The 26,149-nt window shown below is 38.5% G+C and overlaps 1 protein-coding gene across 2 annotated transcripts in view; it reads left to right on the forward strand.

Annotated features, from left to right (window-relative positions):
- The first annotated feature begins 5,459 nt into the window (after window positions 1–5,459).
- WDR26 (WD repeat domain 26) overlaps window positions 5,460–26,149 on the forward strand; it is a 40,261-nt gene continuing 19,571 nt past the window's right edge. Inside the window, exons 1-6 of one of the 2 annotated variants that reach the window (XM_006871140.1) lie at window positions 5,460–6,055; window positions 7,888–7,987; window positions 8,088–8,192; window positions 13,422–13,558; window positions 18,689–18,786; window positions 21,686–21,842. In XM_006871140.1, coding sequence (XP_006871202.1) covers window positions 5,640–6,055; window positions 7,888–7,987; window positions 8,088–8,192; window positions 13,422–13,558; window positions 18,689–18,786; window positions 21,686–21,842 — 1,013 coding nt within the window. In that variant the 5' untranslated portion in view covers window positions 5,460–5,639. The remainder of the gene's footprint in view (window positions 6,056–7,887; window positions 7,988–8,087; window positions 8,193–13,421; window positions 13,559–18,688; window positions 18,787–21,685; window positions 21,843–26,149) is intronic. The other variant, XM_006871139.1, reaches the window with a different exon arrangement.

The following is a 26,149-nucleotide window of genomic DNA, read 5'->3' on the forward strand; positions in this document are numbered from 1 at the left end:
TTTTAATAAATCTGGTAGCTCTTGATTTTTATAGCTAAGATATTGCCTTGGACAGTACTAGAAAATTGCAATTTATATAACTAACACCTAAGGAGCTCTGGTAGCATAGTGGTTATGAATCGGGCTGTGAACCTCAGGACCAGCAGTTTGAAACTACCAGCTGTTAAGTGGGAGAAAGATGAGGCTTTCTGATCCTATAAAGATTTACAGCCTTGGAAATGCTATACAGGGTCGTTATGAGTCAGAACCGACTCCACAGCAAATAACAACAATTTCTTGATTTGCTTTCTTGTCAATCAGGATTGGCTTTGATGAGTCAAACTCTTTTGACTTTGACCTATAGAAAAAATACATATTTTATACTATAAAACATACATGACAGTAGTACCTAGACTCCTGGTGTGGCACTGTGGGTAAATGTGCTGGACTGCAAAGTTAGTTTGAACTACAAGGTCAGTGGTTCAAGCTCACCAGTCACTCCTTGGAAACCCTATACATATATATATATATATCACAGACATCTTAGGATTGAAAAGGTCTCAGAGGCCAATTAATTCAGCCATCTGTTCTGTCATTCATTCATTCTTCATTTCTGATGAGGGTGATATACCTGAAAGTCTTTGCTTGATTACTTCTAGAACAAGAAGTTACCTCTTATTTGAGGTCTAGCACAGGGTTGGTCATATAAAGACCTATTAAAACAGTGCAGAAGTAAATTTAATCAACTACATATATATACATAGATATATACATATGTGTGTGTGTCCGTGTGTATATCTATCTATCTAACTATCTATCTTCAATTTCTTTTCCTTTAAAAACCACCGAACCTTCATTCCTCAACTCATTTTGTTATTTTCCAGGAAGAGGATAAAAGTGGAAGGTAAATCAGGGGAACAAAGGTGTCTTAATCATCTACTGCTGCTATAACAGAAATACCACAAGTGGGTGACTTTAACAAGCAAAAATTTATTCTCTCACAGTTTAGGAGGCTAGATGTTCTGGAGAAAGGTCCTGGTCTCCTTTCAGCATCTGTAAACCCAGTATTCCTTGGGGATTTCCATGTATCTTTTGGCATCAACCATTCCCTGGATCTAGGAGTTTCACAGTGCAGATACCCCAGGTCCAAGGTTAACACTCCACTCCAGGGTCTTCTATCTTGGGATGGTAGTAGGTCTTTCTCTCTGCTTCCTTCTCTCGCCTTTTATCTTGGTAGATAAAAGATGTCACATGCCACACCCCTGGGAAACTCCCTTATATTGGATCTGGTCTGTGATTGGATTAAGGGCATTGCAACCCTCCCTTAATCCTTTTACTGGTTTATCATATCATGGGGAATCATCAGATAATTACCACATTAATTAACTAACACATTAAATGACTGACAAAAGACTAAGAATCATGACCCAGCCAAGCTGATACATATTTGGGGGCCGGGAGGGACACAATTCAATCTATGACAAGAGGTCTAGAAAACTCCCCTTTAATGATTTGAAAAAGGGATCTTAGCAAATTCACATTGTAATGTTATCCAGCAGAGCCTGAATAACACAACATTATAAGCACCCTTCAAAATTGAAGGCATAATGAAAGCCACTCATGAGGACTGTTGTTGTTGTTGCTGGTAAGTGCCCTCGAGTTGGTTTCGACTCACAGTGACCCGGTATAGGATATGGCATTGTGGGTTGATGCGCCAGACTGCAAAGTCGTTTGAACTGCAAGGTCAGTGGTTCAAGCTCACCAGATGCTCCTTGGAAACTCTATACAGGGTTGCTATGGGTCGGGATTGACTCGATGGCACTTCACAACAACGACAATTAAGGTCTGTAATGAAAAGAAGCAGTGAGAGATAAACCAGAAAGAAGAATGAGGCCATCTGTGGAGAGCAAGACAGAATTTGAATTTTATACTGTACGTAATAAGATGTTACTAGAGGGTTCTGGGAATCCTGATGTGGTGCTTTTAGGATAAGCACTGGACTGCTAACCACAAGGTCAGTGGTTCAAACCCACCAGCTGCTCCTTGGAAACCCTATATAGGGTTGCTATGAGTCAGAACTACTCAACAGCACTTAACAACAACAAAGTTCTGAGTGTGTAAACCTATCCATTGCCATCAAGTTGATTCCAACTCAGCCACCCTATAGGACAAAATAGAACTGCTTCTTAAGGTATCCAAAACGAAATCTTCACGGGGGCAGTCAGCCTCATCTTTCTGCCTCAGAGTGGCTGCTGGGTTTGAACCACAGACCTTGTGGCTAGTAGCCCAACACTTAAGCCACTGTGCCACCAGTACTCCTTTTCTGTGTGTGTACAGAGTGGTATTTCAGAATTATTAATTTGCATGTGGACCTGAAACCTGATTCTAAAAAGATGGAGTCCAGACGACGGGTTCCCTAGCTGTGTTTTAATGTAGTGAAAAATGTTTTGTGCACATTGTTGTTGTTAAGGGCTGTCCAGTCATTCCCAACTCATACGGTTTCTGAGGAGCGACTAGTGAGTTTGAATTGCCAGCCTTGCGGTACAAACCGACCTTGAGGTCGAGTGCTTATCCTACAGCACCACATCAGGACACCATGTGCACATGGACAACATAAATTCAGAATTCTGATAAAAGCGACCTTGCTTATATAAAAAACAAAGTAGTTGGGATATACATATATATATTAAGACGAGTCTGGTTTCTTTTTCCTTTCATCTGTCTACTTTTGTTAATGAAGTGTGAGCCTTGTCTGGAGCTACCACTAAGTGGTTGCTTCCTTTATGAAAGCTATAGACTTCATTCATAAGCTTGTCCTCAATGCTGCTAAGAGCCTAATAAATTATTATAAAGCATTTTGCCAAAATTAAAGTTTGTATAAATAACAACACATTTTTAATAAGGTTGTACAAAGTTAATATACAAACAGGGATCTCTGAAGGTGTTAACTATCTAGTCATTCAGGCTCTGCTGGATACAGTGAAGGTGCCTATGAACCAGGACTTCAAAAGAATTCATCCATCGGTTTGGCCCCTGCTGAAAATTTGCATTATGTATAATAAGAATCACCTGTAAATTCTCATGCAGTATATATAGCTGAAAATGCAAATTCTCAGCAGGCATTCAAGCCGTGTGAAGCCCTGCTCTGAACCTTAGCTAGAACTCAAGTCTGTCTTAAGTGAATAAAAACATAGTATGTGTGTCACCTTGCAATTACAGCAGCCACCTGCAAGCATGTTTAAGAGATGAGAACTACAAAGCTCAAGCTCTGTAAGATCCCGTCTTGCTCTTCTCTCTCTTCTTCAAGTTTGAGGAATAGTAGGGCTCAGGATTCTTCTTGAATCACTCATAAGCATCATTTCCTTATTATTATTTCTAAATTTTATAAGACCTGACTCTAAAAATCTTAGTTATTTGGCATTACTAATATTGTAAATCAGTTGAGTTCATGTTTTATTCCACAGGGAAATTACTTCAGAGAAAGTTTTTGCCTCTTGTTTTTTAAGATTCTGAGAAAATGTTGGTACATATCAAGTGTGTATACTACCTATCACATACATGTGAATGGTTAAGAGTCACAAACATCGGGATAATGTAGACCACTCATCAATTGTCCTGACTTTGCCAGTTCTTTGTTGTGTTAGACACACACATAGGTGTGTATGCCACGGTGACAATGGAGGCTCACTTTTCATGGAATAATCTTAAACCTGAATCTGAAGTGGGACCTGACTTTTTAGAATCTTTATATTCCTTCAATGATAAGTTGTTGTGACTCCTCGTCTGGCATTGCAGGATCAGCACTGGACTTCGAAACGCAAGGTTGGCGATTCAAATCCACCAGCCACTCTTCGTAAACCCTAAACAGAGTTGCTATGACTTGTGGAGTCCTGGTGTGGCGCTGTGGGTTAATGCGCCAGACTGGAAAGCCATTTGAACTGCAAAGTCAGCGGTTCAAGCTCATCAACTGCTCCTTGGAAACCCTCTACAGGGTCACTATGGATCGGAATCGACTCGACGACACTTAACAACAACATGACTCGTGGAGTCGCTTTTGATTTATAGCAACCCTGTATAGGGCCTCCAAGGAGTGGCTTGTAAGTTTGTCGTGGAGTCGGTTTCAACTCATAACCATCTTGTAGAGCGAGCGGATGGTGGGTTGGAACTGCCAGCCTTGCTGTTGTTATGCCCAGAATTCGGGGTCCCCACAGCAGTTAGCAGTCCAGTGAGTCTAGAGGCAGCTGGAAAGGAGGAGGTGCTGGGCCCAGTGCTTCTAAAAAGAGTATAACCCGTCAACAAAGTCATTCCCTTCCAACCACGGTCTTTTTGTGACTTATTTTCCCGATCAAATGGGTTCTTACAAACTACTGTTTCATCCTTCTAGTGTGACGCCCAGGGCGAAATCTGCTCATCTCAAAACTCATGGGATGGCCCGGGTATGGCAACCATGTGTGTATGGCACTTGGTTGTGCAAATGTAATCTTTTCTACACTAAAGGATTGTTAATCCTGGTTTGAGCCGTAGTTACCATCAACCGGGGCCACAAGGCCTACACGGTTCTGGGCCTTGTAGTGCTTTTACAAACACTAGCCACCTGCTCGACTCCAGCTTCAGCCAGTGATGGAGAATTTGCAGTCTCTCCGCGCATCTCACATTTCTGGGTCACACTGGTGCACACAGACACACAAGCACACTCACACCAACCCTGCCATCCGGTGCCCGCCGGGCCACGGAGGGCGGTTACGAACTTACTCCTCGCTGCACCAGCCCCGCCGGGCGCCGGGGGAGAGGCCCGCGCGGGTCCCGGATCGGGCTCCAGGTCGGGGTCGGACTCGGACCCCGGGCAGCCCACCAACCTCCCTCCCCTAATACTCAACCGGCCCCCGGCGCACGTACCGAGTGACAGGCCCCCTATAGGTTCCATACCTGCCACCGGAAGTGAGTGAGGAGGGCAGTATAGGCATTTCCTGTGACGCGAGCGCCTGGACTCCATTAAGCAGCAGCTGGGGAAGAATCAACACACCAGGGAGCAGAGCGGAGCGGACTCGAGGACAGAGGCGGCAGCTGCCTCTGCTGCCGCCCGCCGCCGCCACCGCCGCCGCCACCGCCGGGGCTCAGCCCAGCGGCGGGCCCCGAGCCCCCGCAGCCGTCCCGCGGCGCCCCTCGGCGCGACCCCCGGGCCGCGCACCCCGAGCTGCCTTCGGGAGGGGGGGGGGAAAGGGCCCGGATCCTCCTTCTCCCCCTCCTCCTCTCCCTCCTCCTTCCCCTCCTCTCACCCTCCTACCCTGACCCCCTCCCCACCTCCCTGACCCCCCCTCACCCCGACCTTCTCCCCGGCCCCCGCCTCGCCCCACCGGCTTCCCACCACGGCCTCTCTCGGCGAGGAAACTCTGGCCTCCGCTTCCTCCTCCTCCGACTCGGACACCGGCGGAGCCTCCCCGCCCCCGCGGAAGAAACCCCGAGCCTCGGCGGCGGAGGGAGCAGGAGAGCCCGGGGCTTCGGCAGGCAGAGCAGGCCTCTCCCCTCCGTCCTCGTCGTCCTCGTCGTCGTCCTCCTCCTCCTCCTCCGTGGTGGTAGTAGTGGGACTCCCCCCGGCTGCTGCCCCTTCCGCTGCCGTCCCCCACCGAAGTAGCGGCCACAGTCTGGTCAGCGGCAGCATCATGCAGGCCAACGGGGCAGGAGGAGGAGGAGGAGGTAGTGGCGGCGGAGGAGGAGGGGGCGGCGGGGGCCAGGGACAGACCCAGGAACTCGCCTGTCTGTCGGCCCAGAACGGAGAGTCATCCCCCTCGTCGTCGACCTCCGCGGGGGACCTGGCCCACGCCAATGGGCTCCTGCCTTCCGCCCCCTCCGCCGCCAGCAACAATAGCAACAGCCTGAATGTCAATAACGGGGTCCCCGGCGGGGCGGCCGCCGCAGCCTCCGCCACCGTCGCAGCTGCCTCCGCCACTACCGCCGCCTCCTCTTCATTGGCCACCCCAGAACTGGGCAGCAGCCTCAAGAAGAAGAAGCGGCTCTCCCAGTCAGATGAGGATGTGATTAGGCTAATAGGACAGCACTTGAATGGCTTAGGGCTCAAGTAAGTATCCTTTACAGGTAGCCGATGCTGGACAGACGGAGGGACGGCGGCTGCTGGGTGGGGGGTGAGACTGGAAAGAGCGCAATACCAGCGAGAATGACTGCTGGGCACGAGGGCCCAGCACCCAGGAAGACGCAGCTCAGTCAGGCCGACGGGGGAGGGGGGGGCGCTGACCGGAGGGAAATAAGTGGGGATCAGTCGGCCAGACAGACTGGGGGGAGGGGGAAGGGCGGGAGCAGGGCAAATAGAAACCACAAGAATCAGCCCTCCCCACACACCTTCAGAGCTGAACTGTCTGTCTGTCAATAAAGACAGATGCCGGAGAGGCTCTGTGCTGGGGGAGGGGCGGATCGGAGCTGGTGGAAATAATGAACCTTGGACGATTTGCTTTTCAAGTATATCTTAAGAGACATCTTTGTGGGACACTTCCCCACCCCCAGCTATGACAGACCATAACCCAGGGAAACTACCAATCAGGAAAGACAATCACCCACAAGTGTTTATGGGAACTGAGGGACTGGGGTAATTTGGAAAGAGATTGAATAAATCTAAGGGAATAATGAAGTATATAAGATACCATGTTAATGTCATTTAGAGGCTCTTTTATGTTTACAAGAGGCTTAGCACTACTAGTCTGCAATCCTGATTTAATACTGGATGATTGTGTCTGAAAGGGGGTCATCTGATCTGGTGAATCACTCGTTTTCAAGTACAATTTAGGTGGCCTTGTAGAACTAAAATGGGGGCGGGGGCAGTAGACACAGGCCTTGATCCAAAACCATCGTTCCTACACAAAGAAAAACTCAGAATGGAAGGTAGGATTCCGTGGTCGATGAGCCAGAACCAGAATGAGCCGAAAAGGGAGGAAATGCAACAGAGTTTCCTAGCTTCAAAGCTTAGATTAGAATAAACTGTTAGGCTAGCCAATGTGTAGTTTGGGAATTATAGATTTGCTTTGGGGAAAAACAGCAAGCACATTTTAAAAAGCGACATGACTATTTTGATTCTCAAGTAGATCGTCACACTGTTTAGCTGAAAAAATAGAGTTGAATTAGAAAGCATTGAAACAAGTACATAAGACTAATAAATATGGGTACTGCTATCAATCAAAATAGCTGATGGAGGAAACTGCATTTGATGAACCTTTTAAGCTCTCAGATATATACGTATTGTAGAAAGATTTTTTACTTTATTCCGTAAGGAAATGAATTAGTATGAAAACAGATTTTGTAAATGCTAACAACATATTACTGAGACAAGAAGCAAGCTGACAGCAGCAGGAGGAAATAACTCGTGACTGTTTGGAACCTACACTGTAGTAAATTTGCTATTTTTAGTATAGTGCAAAAGGGAATGATTTTTGGTGCTGGATTTATTTTCATTTTAAAGATTAACCTAGTAGAATTTTTTCACAAATACAAGGTCTGAATGCAAGACTCATCACCTTGTATGGCGTTAACAATTTTTATTTTTTCAAAATGTTAGTGTGTTCAACATAGTGAGTGGATCCTGAGTTTGTCATTTATTTAACCATTTGATTACAACACACTTAGAAATTTTATCCTTTGTGAAACTTCTGAAACATTAAATGGCAAAACTGGCAAGAGTTTATTTTGATTTTAGAGTCAAGAAAGGTTTTTAACTTGACTAATGATAAATGTAGGTGGCAGTTTAAATATCAAGTTTTTAAACCAAGCTCATTAAAGCTATTTCTTTTTCTTGATCACTAAGATTAGCATAAGGTTGGCAACTGTTTTCTTAGACATTAGTTTATTTGGAAGAGTACAACCTAAAGTTGGTCAGGTCTTTTTTACACTGTATCTCTCCTGCAGCCAGACTGTTGATCTCCTCATGCAAGAGTCAGGATGTCGTTTAGAACATCCTTCTGCTACCAAATTCCGAAATCATGTCATGGAAGGAGACTGGGATAAGGTAAAGTAGGGCATATAGAGCTGTGTGACTACTGCTAAAATTATATATTTGATGTGCATTTTGTGACATGTCTGTTTTTCTTTTATACCAATTTTTGCAGGCAGAAAATGACCTGAATGAACTAAAGCCTTTAGTGCATTCTCCTCATGCTATTGTGGTAAGAGGCGCACTTGAAATCTCTCAAACGTTGTTGGGAATAATTGTGGTAAATACACTTTTGTTCTTAGTTTCACATTTATGCTTATTTTAATAGGTTGTTGATAATGCTAGGCTTCTGCTGCTTATAAAAGATAAGGCCTAAAGTAATTAAATTTCGTAAAGTTGAATTTGTAAGCTAAAATGAGTATTTAGTTTTTAAAGTTTGAGCTTTGTATTCTTAAAAAGCATACTTAATAGTTGTGTCATTTTAAACTGTTTATAAATTAAGCACTGCAAAAATTTTATTAAATGCTTGAAGCTTTCATTATTCTCAATGGGAGTTTTATGTTTATAAAGTTATGTTTTTATATTGCTTAACAGTAAATATGCTGGTGGAGAGAAAGAACATGCTTTGAGTTTGTGCCTATTCCTACAATCTTAAGTAGTTTATACATTAATTATATATGTATATATTTTTTAATCTCTGAGAATTGTAGTTAGTTCAAACCAACTCCTCAGGTGTGCTCACCATTTTACACTCTTGCATTCCAGCTGTGTGAATTGACAGTGTCAAAGTTGGGATAATATGTATCATTCTGGTGGAGGGTTTATATGCAAATTTGACAATTGGGCTGTGCTTACTACTAGCCTTATTTCCCCGACAAGATCAATTTAGTAGCTGTTAGCCTCTTTCAATATATCTTAAGGAATCTTTTACCCTGGTGGCACTTTAATTCTTTGTTAAAGTTGGTGAGGGAGACAAGAGGATAAGTTTTTTCTAAGTGCTTATGATTGGAAACCATGAAGAATCAGCTGCTAGCTTCTTGCTGCTGCTGGCTTTTTAACTTCTAGCTGATTCATTTGTTGTCAAAAGCAGTTTCCTGTCTGTTGGGGGAGGGAAAGAAGGCAAATAGGAAGTGAAGTAGGGAAAACAGCTGTTTGTTAAATATTAGTAAATGACTGTTACAGTTTGTTTTTTTGTTTTGTTTCTTTTAATTGGGTCTCAGTCTATAAACCTAATAGCTTTATGGGGTTTTTTGTTTGTTTTAATTTTGACTACAAAAGAGTTTTCAAGATTTTTATATAACTCTATTAAAAAGTATGTGATTTCTTAGAGGGTTGTGTACCTTTTTTAAGCTTCTCCCAAATTGTATCTGTAATTAAGCAGTAATTTTTTAAATAGGGTTGCTTCCTATTTTTTTATTTTTTTTATTTATAATAATTTGAGACTTCTGCATTAAATCTAGATTATGACTATCTCATTAGAAACCTTCATTAGAAACAACATGTAAACTGAAGAAAGGTAGCTATAGATAATAAGGAGGAATCCTTTCTTTTTACAGCCTGTTCAGTCTATAGAACATTCTAGGATCTAATAAAAGATGAAGATTAAATCTCTGGCTGAGCCTCACACCATCAAACTGTTTAGGTATTTATACAGAGAAAGGGGTTCCAACTTTATATCACCTTAAGCATTGATGAATCAATTGCTTTTAAAGATTCAGTTCAGCAGTTTTAAAATGCCCTTCACCTTTCAAAATGTGCTTAAATTTACTCCTCCTCTTTACCTTATCTCCAAAAGGTAATCTAAGATTAAATTTGTAATAATACCTTAGAATTCAACTATTTGTCTTTTTAAAATATATATATAATTACTTAAATTGTGTATCCAGACACATTTTTCAATATCTAAGCTAAAATTATATTTCATTTTTCAAACCTGAATGTTTTTATTGACCCATTCATTCAACTACATTGTTTACTCCCTTCTTCCCCACATGTTTAAATGGTTTCTGTCAAATAATACTTCCAGTAGCAGAATTTGCACAGGATATTCTTGACGCTATGATCAGTATTTTTTGGTTTATGTTTACATAGTCAGGTTTGGGAAATTGAGGGGTGAGTACTTGAGATTAATAACTTAGAAAACATATACAATATATATGTGTGTTGTTATGTGGCCTCAAGTCAATTCTGACTCATAGTGACCCTGTATAGGGTTATGTGTATGTGTGTGTATATGTTTTCTTATTTGTTAATAAATATGCTTAACAAAAGTGTCCACATATTAACTTGACCCACAAAAATTAATATATTTTCAAGTCAAGTAGGGAGGAGTTTTGAGAGCCATGCTATAAATGTAATTCACTTCCCCTTTGAGTCATGATTGGTATAACTTGGTTATAACTTCATTCCAGAGTTAGTCAGAACCACTACTAAGGTAGCTGGGAGACTGCTTTTGATAACCAGACTTCCTGTGTATAACTTCTAGGGTTTATTTCATATTGAATTCAATCTAATATGGGAGGAAAGGATAAAGCAGTCTAAATATTGGGTGTGACAGGAGGCAATAGCAGACATTACAAAGTAAAGCTATCTTTTAAGTCATAAATTTCAAGTTTTTGCTACATATTAGAAGAGAGAAGAAAATATTGCTGTGCCCAAATATACTAAAAAAGCATTGTTAAGTGCCGTTGAGTATGTCCTGACTCATAGCAACCGCTGTATAGGGTTTCTAAGGAGCGGCTGGTGAGTTTGAACCACCGACGTTGCAGTTCAAACCAACCTCACAGTCCAGCTCATTTTCCTGCAGCACCATATGAAAAAACATAAGAGAACAGAATTAATCTTTCAGAAAGGTCTGATTAGAAGTTGAGAAAGATATGAGAGTTTTATTTCTCTGCTTGTTTCTGTCTTCACTTAAGTTTATGGACTTTTGTTTGTTTTTTAAAAACTATTAATAGAGCCCTGTCCTCATCTTGGCAAGCTTCAATTTTGCCTGAGTTTTAAAACTTCTTTAGTAAACTAACATCACTTGTGAATTAAAGGTCTTTACTTTCTCGAAAAATTGTCCTTTAACTATTAGGAAGTCCTTATATGTGTCAAATACTTGAGTTGCTGAACTGGTTTTTAGGACAGTAAGGTTGTCTGTTTCAGCCAAATTCAGCTGTATTAGCCAGCAGCGTATTAGTTACTATGTATAATACCAGGATTTGATATTTGTTTGAGGATTTTCTTTAACTTATTTTTGGATAAAATGATGCATAGAGAAACATTCTTAGATTGTTTTATAGTGTTCCCTGTATATACAGAAAAATTTTTTTATATTGACTTCTCTCAGAGTTTTATTCTGCTTTCCTTTTCTGCCCCAAAGAAATAAAGTAGCATATTCTAGTAGGATCTTGGTGGGGAAATAAGGGTGAAATAATACTTGGGGCACTGTCCCTACACACATTGGAATTGTGTGTGTGTGTGTGTGTGATGGAAAAAAAAAATAAAAGTAAACGGCTTTCCCCAGATACTAAAAAAAAAAATTCCCATTTGGTAAGAAAATTTAGTGAAGAAATGAAATATTAAATATACATGCAGGTCATTTCCATGTGGCATTTAAATGATAAAATCTTCGACTAAATGAGATTGTCAGGCTTGAGTCAGAAACACTAAGAAAAGAAACTTGAATATATTGATAAATAGAAATTTTTTTTTTTTTTTTTTTTATATATCTTTTTATCACCTGTTAGACTTTTAAGATATTTTTATTCGATCTGTGAAGCATAACTTAAGGCTACCTGCATAGCAATCTATTTTTAGGGAATCTTGGTAGTTATTCTGATACATTGATTAGTCAATCTAATTTTATGTGTAAAATTTGTAAGTGTAAATTTTTTAGTTACATAGGGGCTTATTTCATAGTTTGAATTATTTTTCTATTCTATAGCGATAGATTGAAGAATAAATTGATGTTGTTGTTCTTAAGAGCCACTGAGTCAATTCCAACTCATAGTGACCCTATATAGCATTTCTGAGGAGCAGCTAGTGGGTTTGAACCGCCGACCTTGTGGTTAGGAGTCCAGTGCTTATTCTATAGTGCCTCATCAATCATAAATTATCTAGTTTATATGTGAAGGATATATTTAATATTTGTAATTTGTATGAGAGTTTTTTATTTACTTTTTAGAAGCTTTATAAGGCCATAATTCATGCCTTTTTTTTCTAAATGCACCTTCTGTAGAAAATCTTATAGAGCAGTTCATTATAATCTTAATTCCATAAATAAAAAGAAAGAACTGTCATTTGGGTGTTTATTTTAAGTGGATTTGAGATCTTTACCACAATTTTCTTGTCATTTCTAAATGTAACTAACATTTTCTACCTGTTTTTTTAAAAAGTTGTAAAAACTAACAACAGAAAACACCAGTTGACTAATTCAAGTTCTACAAGCAGATGAAATGGCCCCTTAATTGTTTTTAAGATTCAAAAGAAATTTCAAACTGGATATTCATAAACTATTTATATCCATGCCTTTTCTCTAGCAACAGCTACTACTATGCTTGTGATAATGCTTATGATAATCACTTTCAGGTGAAAAGTAAAATAATAAACATTAAAAAGCATTAAAACCAAACAGATGTCAGGAAAACTAATTAATGTGAAATATTTTACAATACGCAGGAAGTAGTTTATCCATTTTTGGGGAAATGTGATAATTATAGTTAAATGTGATTATTACACATATGTAAATGGTGGATATTTTTCAAGGTCTTTATTTAACTTTCTGATGTAGGCATCCATTTAGAGCATCTAGAGAGTCGGCCGTCAGGTTTATGCTTGTCCAATTTACTTTTGTACTTCTTTTTATTCTTATTGTAGTAAATAATGTGTGTAACATACCATTGGTCATTTTAACAATGCTTGTCTACTTTAGTCAATACTATGCAACCAACCTCTAGTTCATTTGTTGGACAGCTCTTCTTACTTTGATAAGCCACAATCTGACACTTTGCAACTTCTACCCCAATGGCTCTAATTCTGCTTTCAGATCTAGTTAGGCCTTGTATCACAGAGTAGTTATTAAAAATTCTTCCATTAACTAGTTCTTCACGCTTTTCGGTGTTATTGAAACACACATACACACACACAAACTGCATTATAAATGTCCCATTATAAAAGTCAGGCTTTTTAAAAGTAAACTAAAAATACTTAAAATAATTCTAAAATTTCATGTAAGAAATAAAAGTCTAGGTAGATGTTTTGAGGTTGAATATAATTTTTTCCTGTGTTTATGTCTTGATCACTTATAATCTTGTCTGACTTATAATTATTCATTCAAAGTGGTTTTATTATGGTATGGAATTGAGCAAAGTACAATTCTATTAAACTAAAATATTTGAAGCTTTATAAAACATTATTTTCAAAGGGCATAGTAGAATGGTTTCTACTGTTCTGTTTAGGCACAAACATTTTCTGAAACTTCCATCAACTTTTTTCCCCTGACTGCTGCTTTCTGTCATGTCAGAGGATGAAGTTTTTGCTGCTGCAGCAGAAGTACCTGGAATACCTGGAGGACGGCAAGGTCCTGGAGGCACTTCAAGTTCTGCGCTGTGAATTGACGCCACTGAAATACAATACTGAGCGCATTCATGTTCTTAGTGGGTAAGGAAGCTTTGTTTGTAGACTTCAGGTTGGTGAAGGGCCTGATATTTTTTCAATGGTTACCTTTCTAAAGTTGCATTTCTTTAATATTTTTCCAAGATATAAGAACTTGAATATTGCTAAATTCTTGGATAACATTTTTCTGGGTAAATTCACTTATATGTTTGTATAGACTATGTCATCATAAGAAGCTTTCTGTATAAAGATAACAGATAAAGCTAAGTGCTAAGAGAGAAAAAAAGTTATTTCCAGTGAAGAAGCATTTCATAGTCTTGTATAAAAACCCTGAATCACAATAAGCGATAAAGTTTCCTCGATTGGCACATGTAAATATTTCTTAATAAATACTTGTCATGTACCAGATACTTTGCTAAGCATTGTGTATACACAATCTAATTTTATGGTCAGCCAGTGTTCTAAGTATTAAAGTGTCCCATGCATTGGTCCTGGGCCCCTCTTTATTCTTTATCTGCATCTTCTTCCTAGGTAAGCTTGTTCTTTAGCATGCCTTTTGCATATTATTTGTATGCCAACTGCTCCCAGATTTACCATCTCATTTGAACTCCAGATGTGTGTGAGTGTGTCAGCCTACCTGACAGTTTCCAATTGGGTGTTTCCTTTAACAAACTTAATTTGTTGGTTTCTTGTGTCCCACCTACCACAAACCTACTCCTCATTTAGTTTTCTCATCTCATTAAAGAGCAGTACCTTCTACACATCACTCATGCCAAAAACCTAGGCTCATCTTTGCCTTTTAACTTTGATATATATTAGCCTAACTCTGAAACATTTTAAACTGAGTCATTTCTGTTCATCTGCACAATTTCCATCCTAATTAAGTAGCAAACATCTCTCCAACTTGTCTCACTGCCTTCACTCTTGCTTCACTAGTACACACAGCAGCTAAAGAAATAATATCTTAAGTCATTTAACTCCTTTTCACTGTCTTTCTATTACATTTAAAATAGAATTCAGAATCTCAAACCAAGGCCACAAGATTCCTGATCCTTTCCAGCCTCTTTTTCCTTATGTATTACTCGTTAGTGGCACTGTAGGATAAACATTGGACTGCTAGCCACAAGGTTGGTTCAACTAGCCACTCCTTTGAAACTTGGTGGTAAAATAACTCGGCCAGCCAGTGTCTACCATGTCACTCTGTTTAAGTTTTTTCTTGATAGCTTTAATTACTGTATGATAAGAGTCTAGCAATTTGAGCAATAACACTTACTGAGTTTTCAAATGCAAAATAATGGACAAAAGGATGAGACCTGATAGGTACAGCATTCATTTTGCAGGTATGGAAACAGCCTCAGAGAAGTTAAGTAATCAGTCTAAGATAATTGCTAATAAATCAAAGAGCCAAGATTCAAAGCCTCATTAAATTAATTCCAAAGTCATTGATCTTTGCTTACCACCACAGCTTGAAGATGCAGATTCTGCTCGATAGTTTAATATAGCTGACAAATGGCCTTATTCTTACTACTTTTTAAATAAAATATCTGATTCTTTTATCACTCCTTTCTCCCCCCCCCCCACATATTCTGATAACAATATGTAATTTTTAAGCATTTGGTTTTTATTCTGAAATGAACTTCAGCATCCAGAATATACCCTGAATTTTTTATATTTGAAAATGCCTCAGGGTTGACAAGACGCTGGGAATAGAGCCCAGCAACCTTTAGTGTCAGCCCAGTGTCCTTTCAGTGATACCATGTGGCTTTCCATAAACAAACAAACATTCATTTGAAACCTTAAAGACTTTGTGTGTTTTCAAAAAGGCAAAGAACTAATTGTAAGTCACTTCGCAAAATTTTTTAAGTGAACAATTTTTCCATATAATTGATAATAAATTTCACTCCCAAACAGTTATGTTGGAAACCAAAAGTTTATCGTATCTAGCTTCTTATAGAATGTTCTGAGTCTAATTTCTCATGCTATTTCAAGTAAATTCTCATCAGCTAAGGTACTATTTATGTACTAAATGTAAAATAGCAAGAGAATAAGTGATGCTGCTTTTGAGTAAGCTGCTATTAAAATAATTTAGCATCTATGAAATATGCTTTATGTAGTTTTAAAAAGAGGGTGGGGTGATACTCATGTTAACAGGGTTTCCTTTTATATATATATATATTGGTTGAACTCTACCTGTATGCCAGGTACTTCACATACTCCATTTTATTAATTTCTTACTGCCCCATTTAAAATCTTTTTTACAAGTGAAAAGAACAAATTTGTCTGGCAAAGTAGCAGACAGGAGTGTTGCCAGCTCTCAGTCCTCATGTTTGAATAACACCTGCATGTGTTTTGCTTTTAAAGCTAGTTCTGAGAAGAACAGAACGAAGTCAGGGTCACACTTTGAGCCAGGGTGCTGTTCTTTACTCTGTAGTTTGGGTTTTGAAGTTTATGCTTCCATCAGTGTATGCAGTGATGTAACAAGTCACACATTTTGTGTTCAGGATTCTTAGTACATTTCACAAGATGACAAAAGGGGATGGTCCAATTACGCCATTTCATAAATGTTAATGATGATAAATTCTTAAAGATATGTTCTTTTTGTTTAATTGTTGTTGCCAACAGAAAGAAACACTGCCTGGTCCTTCGTCAGATACTCACAATTGTTACATTGTCGGCAGCCACTGTCAGTCCAGCTCCTTTAGGGGTCTTCCTTTTTTGCTTAATTAGTTTAGTACAAATATCTTTGGAGGTTTTTGGCCTTTTTTTGTGTGTTTTGTTTTACTGCCGAGAAGCACTTTAGTTAGCATGGTGATTAAGAGTAGGCATGGAACTAGAATGCCTAGGTTCATATCCCTACTTTTTTTTCTTAACTGCTGGGAAGTTACTCAAGTTTTCTCTGCCTTGGTTTCTTCATTCATAAAAAAATAGAATAATAATACACCTTACCTTATATAAGGTGAAAGAGCTGAACAGAAAATTTCAACGGCAGTTCAAGAAGCCAGTCAAGTGTTACAATGAAATGTGCACAGACCTAGAGTTAGAAAACCAATAGGAAAGAACACTCAGCATTTCTCAAGCTGAAGGAACTGAAGAAAAACTTAACCCTTGGGTTTCAATATTGAAGGATTATGTGGGCAAAATACTGAATGATGCAGAAAGCATCAAAAAAAGATAGAAGGTAGCATATGAGTAAGAACCAATGGTACTAAAGGAAGAAGTCCAAGGTGCACTAATGACATTGACAAAGAAAAAGGCTTTGGGAGTTGACGGAATACAAATTGAACAATCTGAGGCAGCGCTGGAGGCACTCACTCATCTATGTCAGGAAATTTGGAAGACAGCTGCCTTGCCAACCAACTGGAAGTGATACATATTTGTACCCAGATTGCGGCAATCATTGAACAATATCAGTATCACACTCAAGTAAAATTTCGTAGAAAATAATTCAAAAAACAGTTGCAACAGTACATCAGCAGGGAACTGCCAGAGTTATAAGCCAAATTCAGATGATGCTGTGAAATAAGGAATATCCTTGCAAATGGATCTTGAATGAAAACAACACCCAAAAGGTGTTTACCTGTGCTTTATTAACTGCAAAGGATTTCGATAGTGTGCATAATGATAAGCTATGGATAACAGTGAAGAATGTATATTTCAGAACACTTGATTATGCTCATGAGGAACCTGTACGTAGGCCAAGTGCTAGTTAGAACAGAACAAGGGGATAGTGAATGGTTGAAAATAGAGACAGTATGAATCAGGGTTGTATTCATTCACCATACTTAATCTGTTTGCTGAGCAAATAATTTTAGAAGCTGGATTACATGAAGAAAAACATTGCATCCGGATTGAAGGAAGATTCAATAACAACCTATAATATGCAGATGATAAAAACCTGTTTGTTGGAAACAAAGAGGACTTGAGATACTTAATGATGAAGATCAAAAATCACAGCTTCAATATGGATTGCATGTCATTGTAAAGCAAACAAAAATCCTCACCTCTGGACCAATAAATAACATGGTAAATGGAGAGAAGATTGAAGTTGTCAAAGACTTCATTTTGCTTGGATCCACAGTTAACACTCATGGAAGCAGCAGTCAAGAAATCAAGGTATTATTAGACAAATCTACTGCACAAGACCTCTTTAAAATGCTGAAGAGCAAAGATAATAGTTGAAGGACTAAATTGTGCCTGACCCAAGACATGGTATTTTCAATAACCTCATATGCAAGTAAGGAGCTCTCTGGTAACATGGTGGTTACAAATTGAGCTGCTAACCTTACGATCAGCAATTCGAAACTACCAGCTATTTCACAGGAGAAAGATGAGGCTTTCTGCTCCTGTAAAAATATACAGCCTCGGAAACCCTATACAGGGTCGCTATGAGTCAGAGCTGACTCCATGGAACACTACCACCACCACCATATGCGTGTGAATGTTGGACAATGAAAACCATATACAAATGGATGCAATTGAGTTAACAGTGTTGGAGAAGATTATTAAAAGTACCATGGATTGCCAAAAGAACAAATCTGTGTTGTAAGAAATACATCCCAGAGTGCTCCTTAGAAGTCAGGATAGTGAGACTTTGTCGTCTGTCATGCTTTGGACACATTATCTGGAGGGATGAGTCCTGGAGAAAGACATCATGTTTGGTAAAGTGGAGGGACAGTGAAAAAGAGGAAGACATCCCAACAAGATGGATTTGCACAGTGGCAGCAGCAGTGGGCGCTAGTTGTAACAACAATTCTGAGGATAGCGCAGGACCAGGCAGTGTTTCATTCTGTTGTGTATAGGATATAGTCAGGCAGAACTGACTCTAGTACCTAACAACAACCTCATATGGGATTATTAAGATTATATGAAGTAATATATGTTGTATATGTTGAGTGCATAGAGTTTCACATAACAAAAGAGTTGCAGTAATAATATATGAACATATATCATTAATAGGTAACGTAATATAGCAGTAATATTTTGTATGTTAGCTATAATTGTTAACGTTACATTTAATCATTATATTATGCCATGTTGTATTAATGAATGGGGGTCCATTATGGAAGTTTCTCTTGTTACATTATTTCTTAATAAGAACTAAATGTCCAGTATTTTTCATTTGTTTATTCCTCAAAAAGGGGTTTGATATTTGTTGCTTTTTCTCTAATAATTTAGGTATCTGATGTGCAGCCATGCAGAAGACCTACGGGCAAAAGCAGAATGGGAAGGCAAAGGGACAGCCTCCAGATCCAAACTATTGGACAAACTTCAGAGTAAGAATCTTCATTTTGATGTTTTTGTGTTTTCCCTTAAGTTAGAAATAGATATTATGAATTCCTCTAATAAAACTCCTATCAAGACACACTTTCACTGACTTTTGTACTAGTAGGCAAAAAGGAGGTTCTATTAAGAGGCCCTTGAAACCAAAGGATTCCAAATTTTGCCTTGGAGTCTAGGATGCTCACCTCAGTAGGGAGTGAGGGCACAGCTCCCATAGCAATTCTTTTGTTTTAGGCATGGTGTTCCTCATAAAATGTTGTTTAGGTGGGAAAATGCTGTGGTTTGTGAAAAAAATATGTAAACAGCTTAAATATTGATTTCAGTAGTCATTCATAGTTTGGGTTTTTCTTTGTTTTTAGGTAAATTGTTTTACTCTCCCCCCAAATATTTTAGGTAATTTCCAAATTAGAATAAGGGTTTAGTGTTTGCCATATCTTTATATAAAGGACTTTCTTCTCATTTTTGGTTAAATCACATATATGTTTTAATTTTTTATTGTAAATTGAGTGAAGGTTTAGACATGATCATCAGCTTTATAGTCAATAAATCATACATGTTTCATCTCAATAATTACATTCCACTCCATGCAACAGCATAGTTACCCTGCTTCCGCCCTGTGGTTCCCACTTGCATTCCACCCACTTTCCTATCCCTTCTCAACTTTATCCCTAATAAAATGTTGTCCTTTTTGATTTTGAATGATTAATCGTTCCATGGTGAGCATTCCTCACCAGTGCTGTTGTCCTCACTGCCCCTCCCACTGCCACCCCCCTAAACGCATCCACTGCTTGAGCGAAAATTGGGCCACAAAGGTGAATTCCATTCCAGACTTGAAGGGTAGTCTCAGGTTCCTCCAGTCTTTCTGACCTGTAAACCTGGTCTATTTTACTTTTATTCAGAGTCGTGGAGACAGGTGTTCACATTCCAGTACTTTTCTTTCTTCGGAACATGGAGAGACCAATAGCTACACCTTAGATAGCCGCAGGTTTTTAAGATCACCCATACTACTCATGTAGAACATTGTCTTTGTGGACTTCATTATGCCAATTGACCATAGCCCTGAGCCCTCAGGCCCATAAACTCATTACCTTAAGATATTGGATATAAGCTAGGAAGTTTACGTCATTTTGCCCGCTGTATGCTCCACTACATTTATAGTTGTTTGTAGGACAAATATATAAGAGTTTGAAACAGGGTATATGTATTTGTGGGATAAACACATATATCCCACTTTCTCTCCCTTACCCATTCAGCCTGTCTCAATCCATGTATCCATGCACATAACATTGTTATCAAGGTTGTATATATATCACTATATACATCAATCCCCTTAAACTCATGCATACCTCCCTGTATCTTCGTCTATCTTCATTATTTTTCTGCCACCCTCCCCCTTCTTGTATATTGCTCTCCCCTTCGCCCCAACGATAATTTTCATGCTGAAGTTGGAGTAAAAATCCTAAGAAAGGGAAGACCACATGGTAGGAGAAGTATGTTGTTGTTGTTGTTAAGTGCCGTCGAGTCGATTCCGACCCATAGCGACCCTGTACAGGGTTTCCGAGGGTGTAAATCCTTACGGGAGTAGAAAGCCTCATCTTTCTCCCACGGAGCAGCTGGTAGTTTCGAACCGCTGACCTTAAGGTTTGCAGCCCAATTCATAACCACTACGCTACCAGAGCTATAGGATTGGAATGTATTAGTATTGATAATAAATCATCAGTTATTCCCTGAATATCCATTGTATCATTTGCATCTGGAGTGACTTGATAAAGCCTGGAGCTTAACTTGTCAGCAGCATTTGACTTGCTCTTTGTTATATGGAAAATTATCTTAAACTGTTAGTAATGCTTAGTCCACCTCTAATGCACAGTGATTTTGAGATTTTTCCTTATTGTTTTTAGAAAAGCTAAACAAAATAAAACTCTCTTATCCAAGTATAAAGGAGCTCTGGTAGTGTAGTGGTTACAAGTCAAGCTGCTAATCTCATGGTCAGCTGTTCAAAACTACCAGTGGTTCTGCTGGAGAAAGATAGAGCTTTCAGCTCACATAAAAATTTACAGCCTCAGAAACCCTATACAGTGTTGCTGAGGGGAAACCAACTCCACAGCACATAACCACCACCAGCACCACCCAAGTATAAGAGTCCTGGTGTGGAACCGTAGGATAAGCACTGGACTGCTAACAGCAAGGTGGTTGTTGTGTGCCGTGGAGTCGGTTCCGACTAATAGCTACCCTGAACAGGGTTTCCAAGGCTGTAAATCTTTACAGGAGCAGAAAGCCTAACCTTTCTCCCACGGAGCAGCTGGTAGTTTTGAACTGCTGACCTTGCGGTTTGCAGCCCAATTCATAACCACTGTGCTACCAGAGCTCCTTAACAGCAAGTTGGCTCTTTAGAAACCTTATACATAGCAAGTTGGCTCTTTAGAAACCTTATACATAGTCACTGTGAGTCAGAACCAACTCAGTGGCCCTTAACAACAACATCCAAATATAAGGTGCTCTCGTGGTACATGAGTTAGGCTTTGGGCGTCTAACCACAAGAGTGGCAACTCAAACCCACCAGCCATTCTGCGGGAGAAAGATGAGGCTGTCTGCTTCTGTAAAGATTTACAGTCTCAGAAACCTGTGATTATAGAGTTGCTGTGAGTCTGAATAGACTGTCAGTCTACTCATTGGGTTTCTTTTGTTTATCCAAGTATATCCCATCCTAGTGATGAAAACCCAAACCAACGAAAAAAAATCAAAAAAAACAAAAAATTAAAAAAAAAAAAAAAAAAGGGGGGAGCAACTACAGCAGAAGGTGAACAGATACATTAAATAATAAAAGTTCACACTGCCTTTTCCTTTTTTTAAATTTGTTTTTCTCTTTTTTTAAAACATCTTCTACTAAAGCCTATTTACCACCATCAGTGATGCTTCCTCCACGGCGTTTACAGACTCTCCTGCGGCAGGCGGTGGAGCTGCAAAGGGACCGGTGCCTATACCACAATACCAAACTTGATAATAACCTAGATTCTGTGTCTCTGCTTATAGATCATGTTTGTAGTAGGTAAGAGAAAAACCCCTTATACTCTGAAACTGACTAATATTGCAGACTCAGTTATGAACTTGATTTCAGCGTTTTCTGTTTTTAGAGTTTATCCTGTAGTATAAAGTAATTTATGACTGCTATAGCATTTACTCACAAGTAAAAGTAGAAATTCTAATATTGAAAATTAGAAGAAATTTGTATATGTTTACAGAGTAAGGCATACCTTGAAAACTGAAGCTGTAAACCTTATTATATCATGCCTCTATGGGTTTGGTTAGTTGTTTTCCATATTAAACAATTTTTTTGGAGGATTTGTGAAACTGTGTGGGAATGCCAGCGATCCAAGTGTTGATACTGCCCTTGAATGCTAGGGGTCAGTTAGTGATTCTTTCTCTAGATACTTGGGGCTATGTTAACTATGACCCAAATTAATTTTTGCTTCTAAACATTACAGAAATTTTTTTTTCCTTAATGAAAATTCTGCTTTTTATTAGAAGATGGGCTGTAAACCCAATTTAGATTAGAATAACTGTTAACTACTTTTCTAATCTGCATTTTGTTATTATACCTACCCATGTGCATGATTTAATTTTTAAGAATTCAAGCGTCTCTTTTTGATGTTGAGTATTTTGAATACAAATTTCCTTGCTATTTTAATCGCCAAAATTAAAGTAAAGCTTTAATTTTTAAGGTACTGAAAACATATTGTGAAATGTTCCAAACTCCAGAAAGGAAATTTTTTGAATCTGACGAACTAAACACAAAAGAGAAACAGCTGCAATAGACATGCTTAATTTATCTTGCCAAAGATCATTGAAGAACTAATGAAAACATGAATAGGAAAGACAAAAGTATATAAATGTGAGGACTTTAAATAAATGAGGAACTTCTAAGTAGGTGTACATAAACCATTTGTGAATGTAATTTGAGTTCTCAGAGCATACTACCCAAAGGCCCTCCCACCCCCAGAAAAATGACAATAATTTTTTGGACTTTGGCTTTAAATTATCTTGAAGTATGAGATTACTTAGTGAAAATTGTAAATGTTCTAAAAGAACGTGTTTAGAGTCCCTTTTTCTTCATCCCCTTTTTCCATGTTGTTTGACTTCTTGATCTTTTATTCTTTTACTCTTTAGCACTGTTCTTCACTTGATTATGAGCATTTTAATCTTTTTAATACATTAAAAGGCTATATCATCTCATATTTTATAGTCCCTTTAGGAAATTTGATTGTTGTTGTTGTTTGTTGTTATGTGCCGTTGAGTCGGTTCCGACCCATAGTGACCCTATACAGGGTTTCCAAGGCTGTAAATCTTTATAGGCACAGAAAGCCTCATCTTTCTCCCGCGGAGCGGCTGGTAGTTTCGAACTGCTGACCTGAAGGTTTGCAGCCCGATTTGTAACCACTACACTAACATTGTTTAAAAATTAAGGAAGTTGTGAACTAAAAAAATTTTTTATTGTTATTTATAAATTTGTGGAGTCCTGGCGTGGTGCTGTAGGGAAAGCACTGGACTGCAAGGTCAGCAGTTCAAACCCACCAGCTGTTCCTCAGAATCCTATACAGGGATGCTATGAGTTGAATCCAACTTGATAGCACTTAACAACAATTTGAAAATCTTTTGCTGCTAGAATACACTAGAAGACAATAACTGGACATTATGGTTCAAGGGCTGTCAACAGGTTAAGAACTTGCTGTCCTTCTTAGAAATTATAGCCTGTGCTATGGGATTATATTTTTCCTTTACCAGTATTTATGATGGAAAATATCTGGTCTAACTTCTTCCAATTCTCATATTGAGGTCAGGTTCCTATAAGCCTGTGTAGTCATTGGAGTCCTGGTGTGGTGCTGTAGGATAAGCACTTTACTGAAAGGTCAATTTGAAACCTCAATGTTGGTAGTTCAAATTCACCAGCCGCTCTTTGGAAACTCTGTACCTGGTCGCTATGAGTTGGAACCACCTCATCCTTACTTAACAGCAGCAGTATACATTGAAGGTCCTTACTTCCATTTCATTCTCCAGTTTCTGTAATAATAGGGCTTCTGTAGGTAACACATCAGCAGCAGAACTGTTACTGATGTTGGTGAGAAACAGCCTCTTCATTCTTATAGCCATTGGACTGTTTCCAGCCTGTATTTGACTTTTTAAAATTTTCTTTAGAGCTTAACTACTCTGCCTTCAAAAAAAAATTTTCATTGACTTCTACAATATTCCAGATTTTTGGTTCTGCTCTTAGATATTCCTTAGGCTCTTCTTTGCTTGTCCCTCTAATGTGCGTCTTCCAGAATTCCATTTCTTCCTTATTGCCCTCCTCCTTAGGATGGGCTTCCATGGTTCTAATGATTTAAGTCTAGACTAGAGTTACAGAATTTATCTTTCAAGTTTTAGATCTTAATAAAACAATTTGGATGGTGTTCAAATATCTTAAACTCAGCACAGTGTCCTCTCCTTCTTATTGCTGCAAACACTGCTTTACCTCTTGAATGCCCTATCGCTGAAAGGTTAAAATCTACTCTATTTCCCCAAGCCAGAAAACTGTTGATCAGCCTTGACTTGACTTTTCATTGTAGAGAGATATTTCAAAACACTAAGGAGTACCAAGTCGTCAGACATCAAGTCATAGATATTCTTGAGAGTGAGTAGGCCTGCCCATCACTGCTTATCTAGGAAACTAGGACATGGTTTGATTTCATTCCTAGGATTCTATACTCTTCTAGAGAGCTTCAAAAGAAAAGTTGGTAATGTTTCATTATCAGTTTCACTCCCTTGAAGAAATCAGATTTTAGCTTTGAAACTAGAAAACAATACTTTCAGAAATTTTATCTTAGCTGTGAAATCTAAAAATCAGCTTTTCTTTTGGGTGAATGAAGAATTAGTTACGATTAAATGAACTAGGACTTAATTTAAAAAAATATATAAATCAGCACTAAAGAGCTTTCATTAGATTGTATACATTTTATATTTTTCACAGTTCAGAGTATGCATAGTTTTGACCAGTAAGGAGAACTTTATTATTGTTGTTGTCGTTATGTGCCGTGGAGTCGATTCCAACTCATAGAGACTCTGTACAGGGTTTCCAAGGCTGTAAAGCTTTACGGGAGCAGAAAGCCTCATCTTTCTCCCACAGAACAGCTGGTAGTTTTGGAACTGCTGACCTTGCGGCTCGTTACTTTTAAATTATTTTTTTAAATAACATTGGATTTTTTAAAATCCTCAACAAATGGAAGGATGTGTGTGTCCACGAGTAGCTTTTGTAAGTGTTCATTTTTTTAGTAAAGGGTTACTATAAAATATTTATTGGGACTTAGTTTAGAAGATTCCATTTGGTTAAATTTTACCTTTTATTCAATTTTACTTGGGATGGTACTAATCTTTATTTTTTAACACCATTTTATAGTTTAAATTTGAAAGCAAAGACCATATATATAAACGATCACTTATATGCATCTAAAAATAGACTCTTATTAATTTTGGGGCTCTTATATTAGTGTCTTTTTAAAAATTATATGCGTAGTGATAATAATTTAAATAGCACTTTAAGGATATTTAAGTACAAGTGATTATTTGTAGACTAGATGATTTGTATTCTGAATCTGCCCTTCCTTATGGACATCCTACAGCTCTAAATTTAAATATGTCTTTTCATTAATTATCAAGTTTAGCCACTTGAATTATTGTGTATTTTGTGTTTAGAGGTTTAGTGTTTCTCATTAAATAAGTGACATGTTTAGTAATTGTTTACATCCAGGAGGAAAAAACAAATGTTTCTGATGTTGAAAGTACTTGTTTGATAAGAGTTTTATCCAGCAGTGCCTTGAATAATGTGATTTAAAAGATTGTATTTGGGGAAAAACTGTCTTGGAGTCAGACATACATTCAAATCCTACTACAGTTAATTAACAGTTTTATGACATCTGTTAAGTTACATGCCTTATGTTATCCTCATCATGAAAATAAGGGTGACGTATTTTACAAAGCCGTTTTGAGAATAAGGAAGGTTGTCCATGCAGTGGTTAAAGTACTTTCCTGTTAACAAAGGGTCCACCAGTTTGAACCCAGTAACCACTCTGGGAGAAAGAGATGGCAGTCTGCTTCTGTAAAGATTTACAGCCTTAGAAGCTGTGAAGGAGTGGGATGGGGAGGCAGTTCTACTCTTCTATAGGGTTGGAATCAACTGAATGGCATTTTGGGTTTGTTTTGTTTTGATGCATAAAGCATTTAACACAGTGTGTTACACCTAGTAAGTACATAGTAAATGTAATCTAGTAAGAATTATTTCAGTTTATTATTGAATAATAGTTTAATGTTGAAAGTAATTCATAG

Source organism: Chrysochloris asiatica, unplaced genomic scaffold (genome assembly GCF_000296735.1).
Source record: "Chrysochloris asiatica unplaced genomic scaffold, ChrAsi1.0 scaffold00161, whole genome shotgun sequence".
NCBI classification, from domain to species: domain Eukaryota; kingdom Metazoa; phylum Chordata; class Mammalia; order Afrosoricida; family Chrysochloridae; genus Chrysochloris; species Chrysochloris asiatica.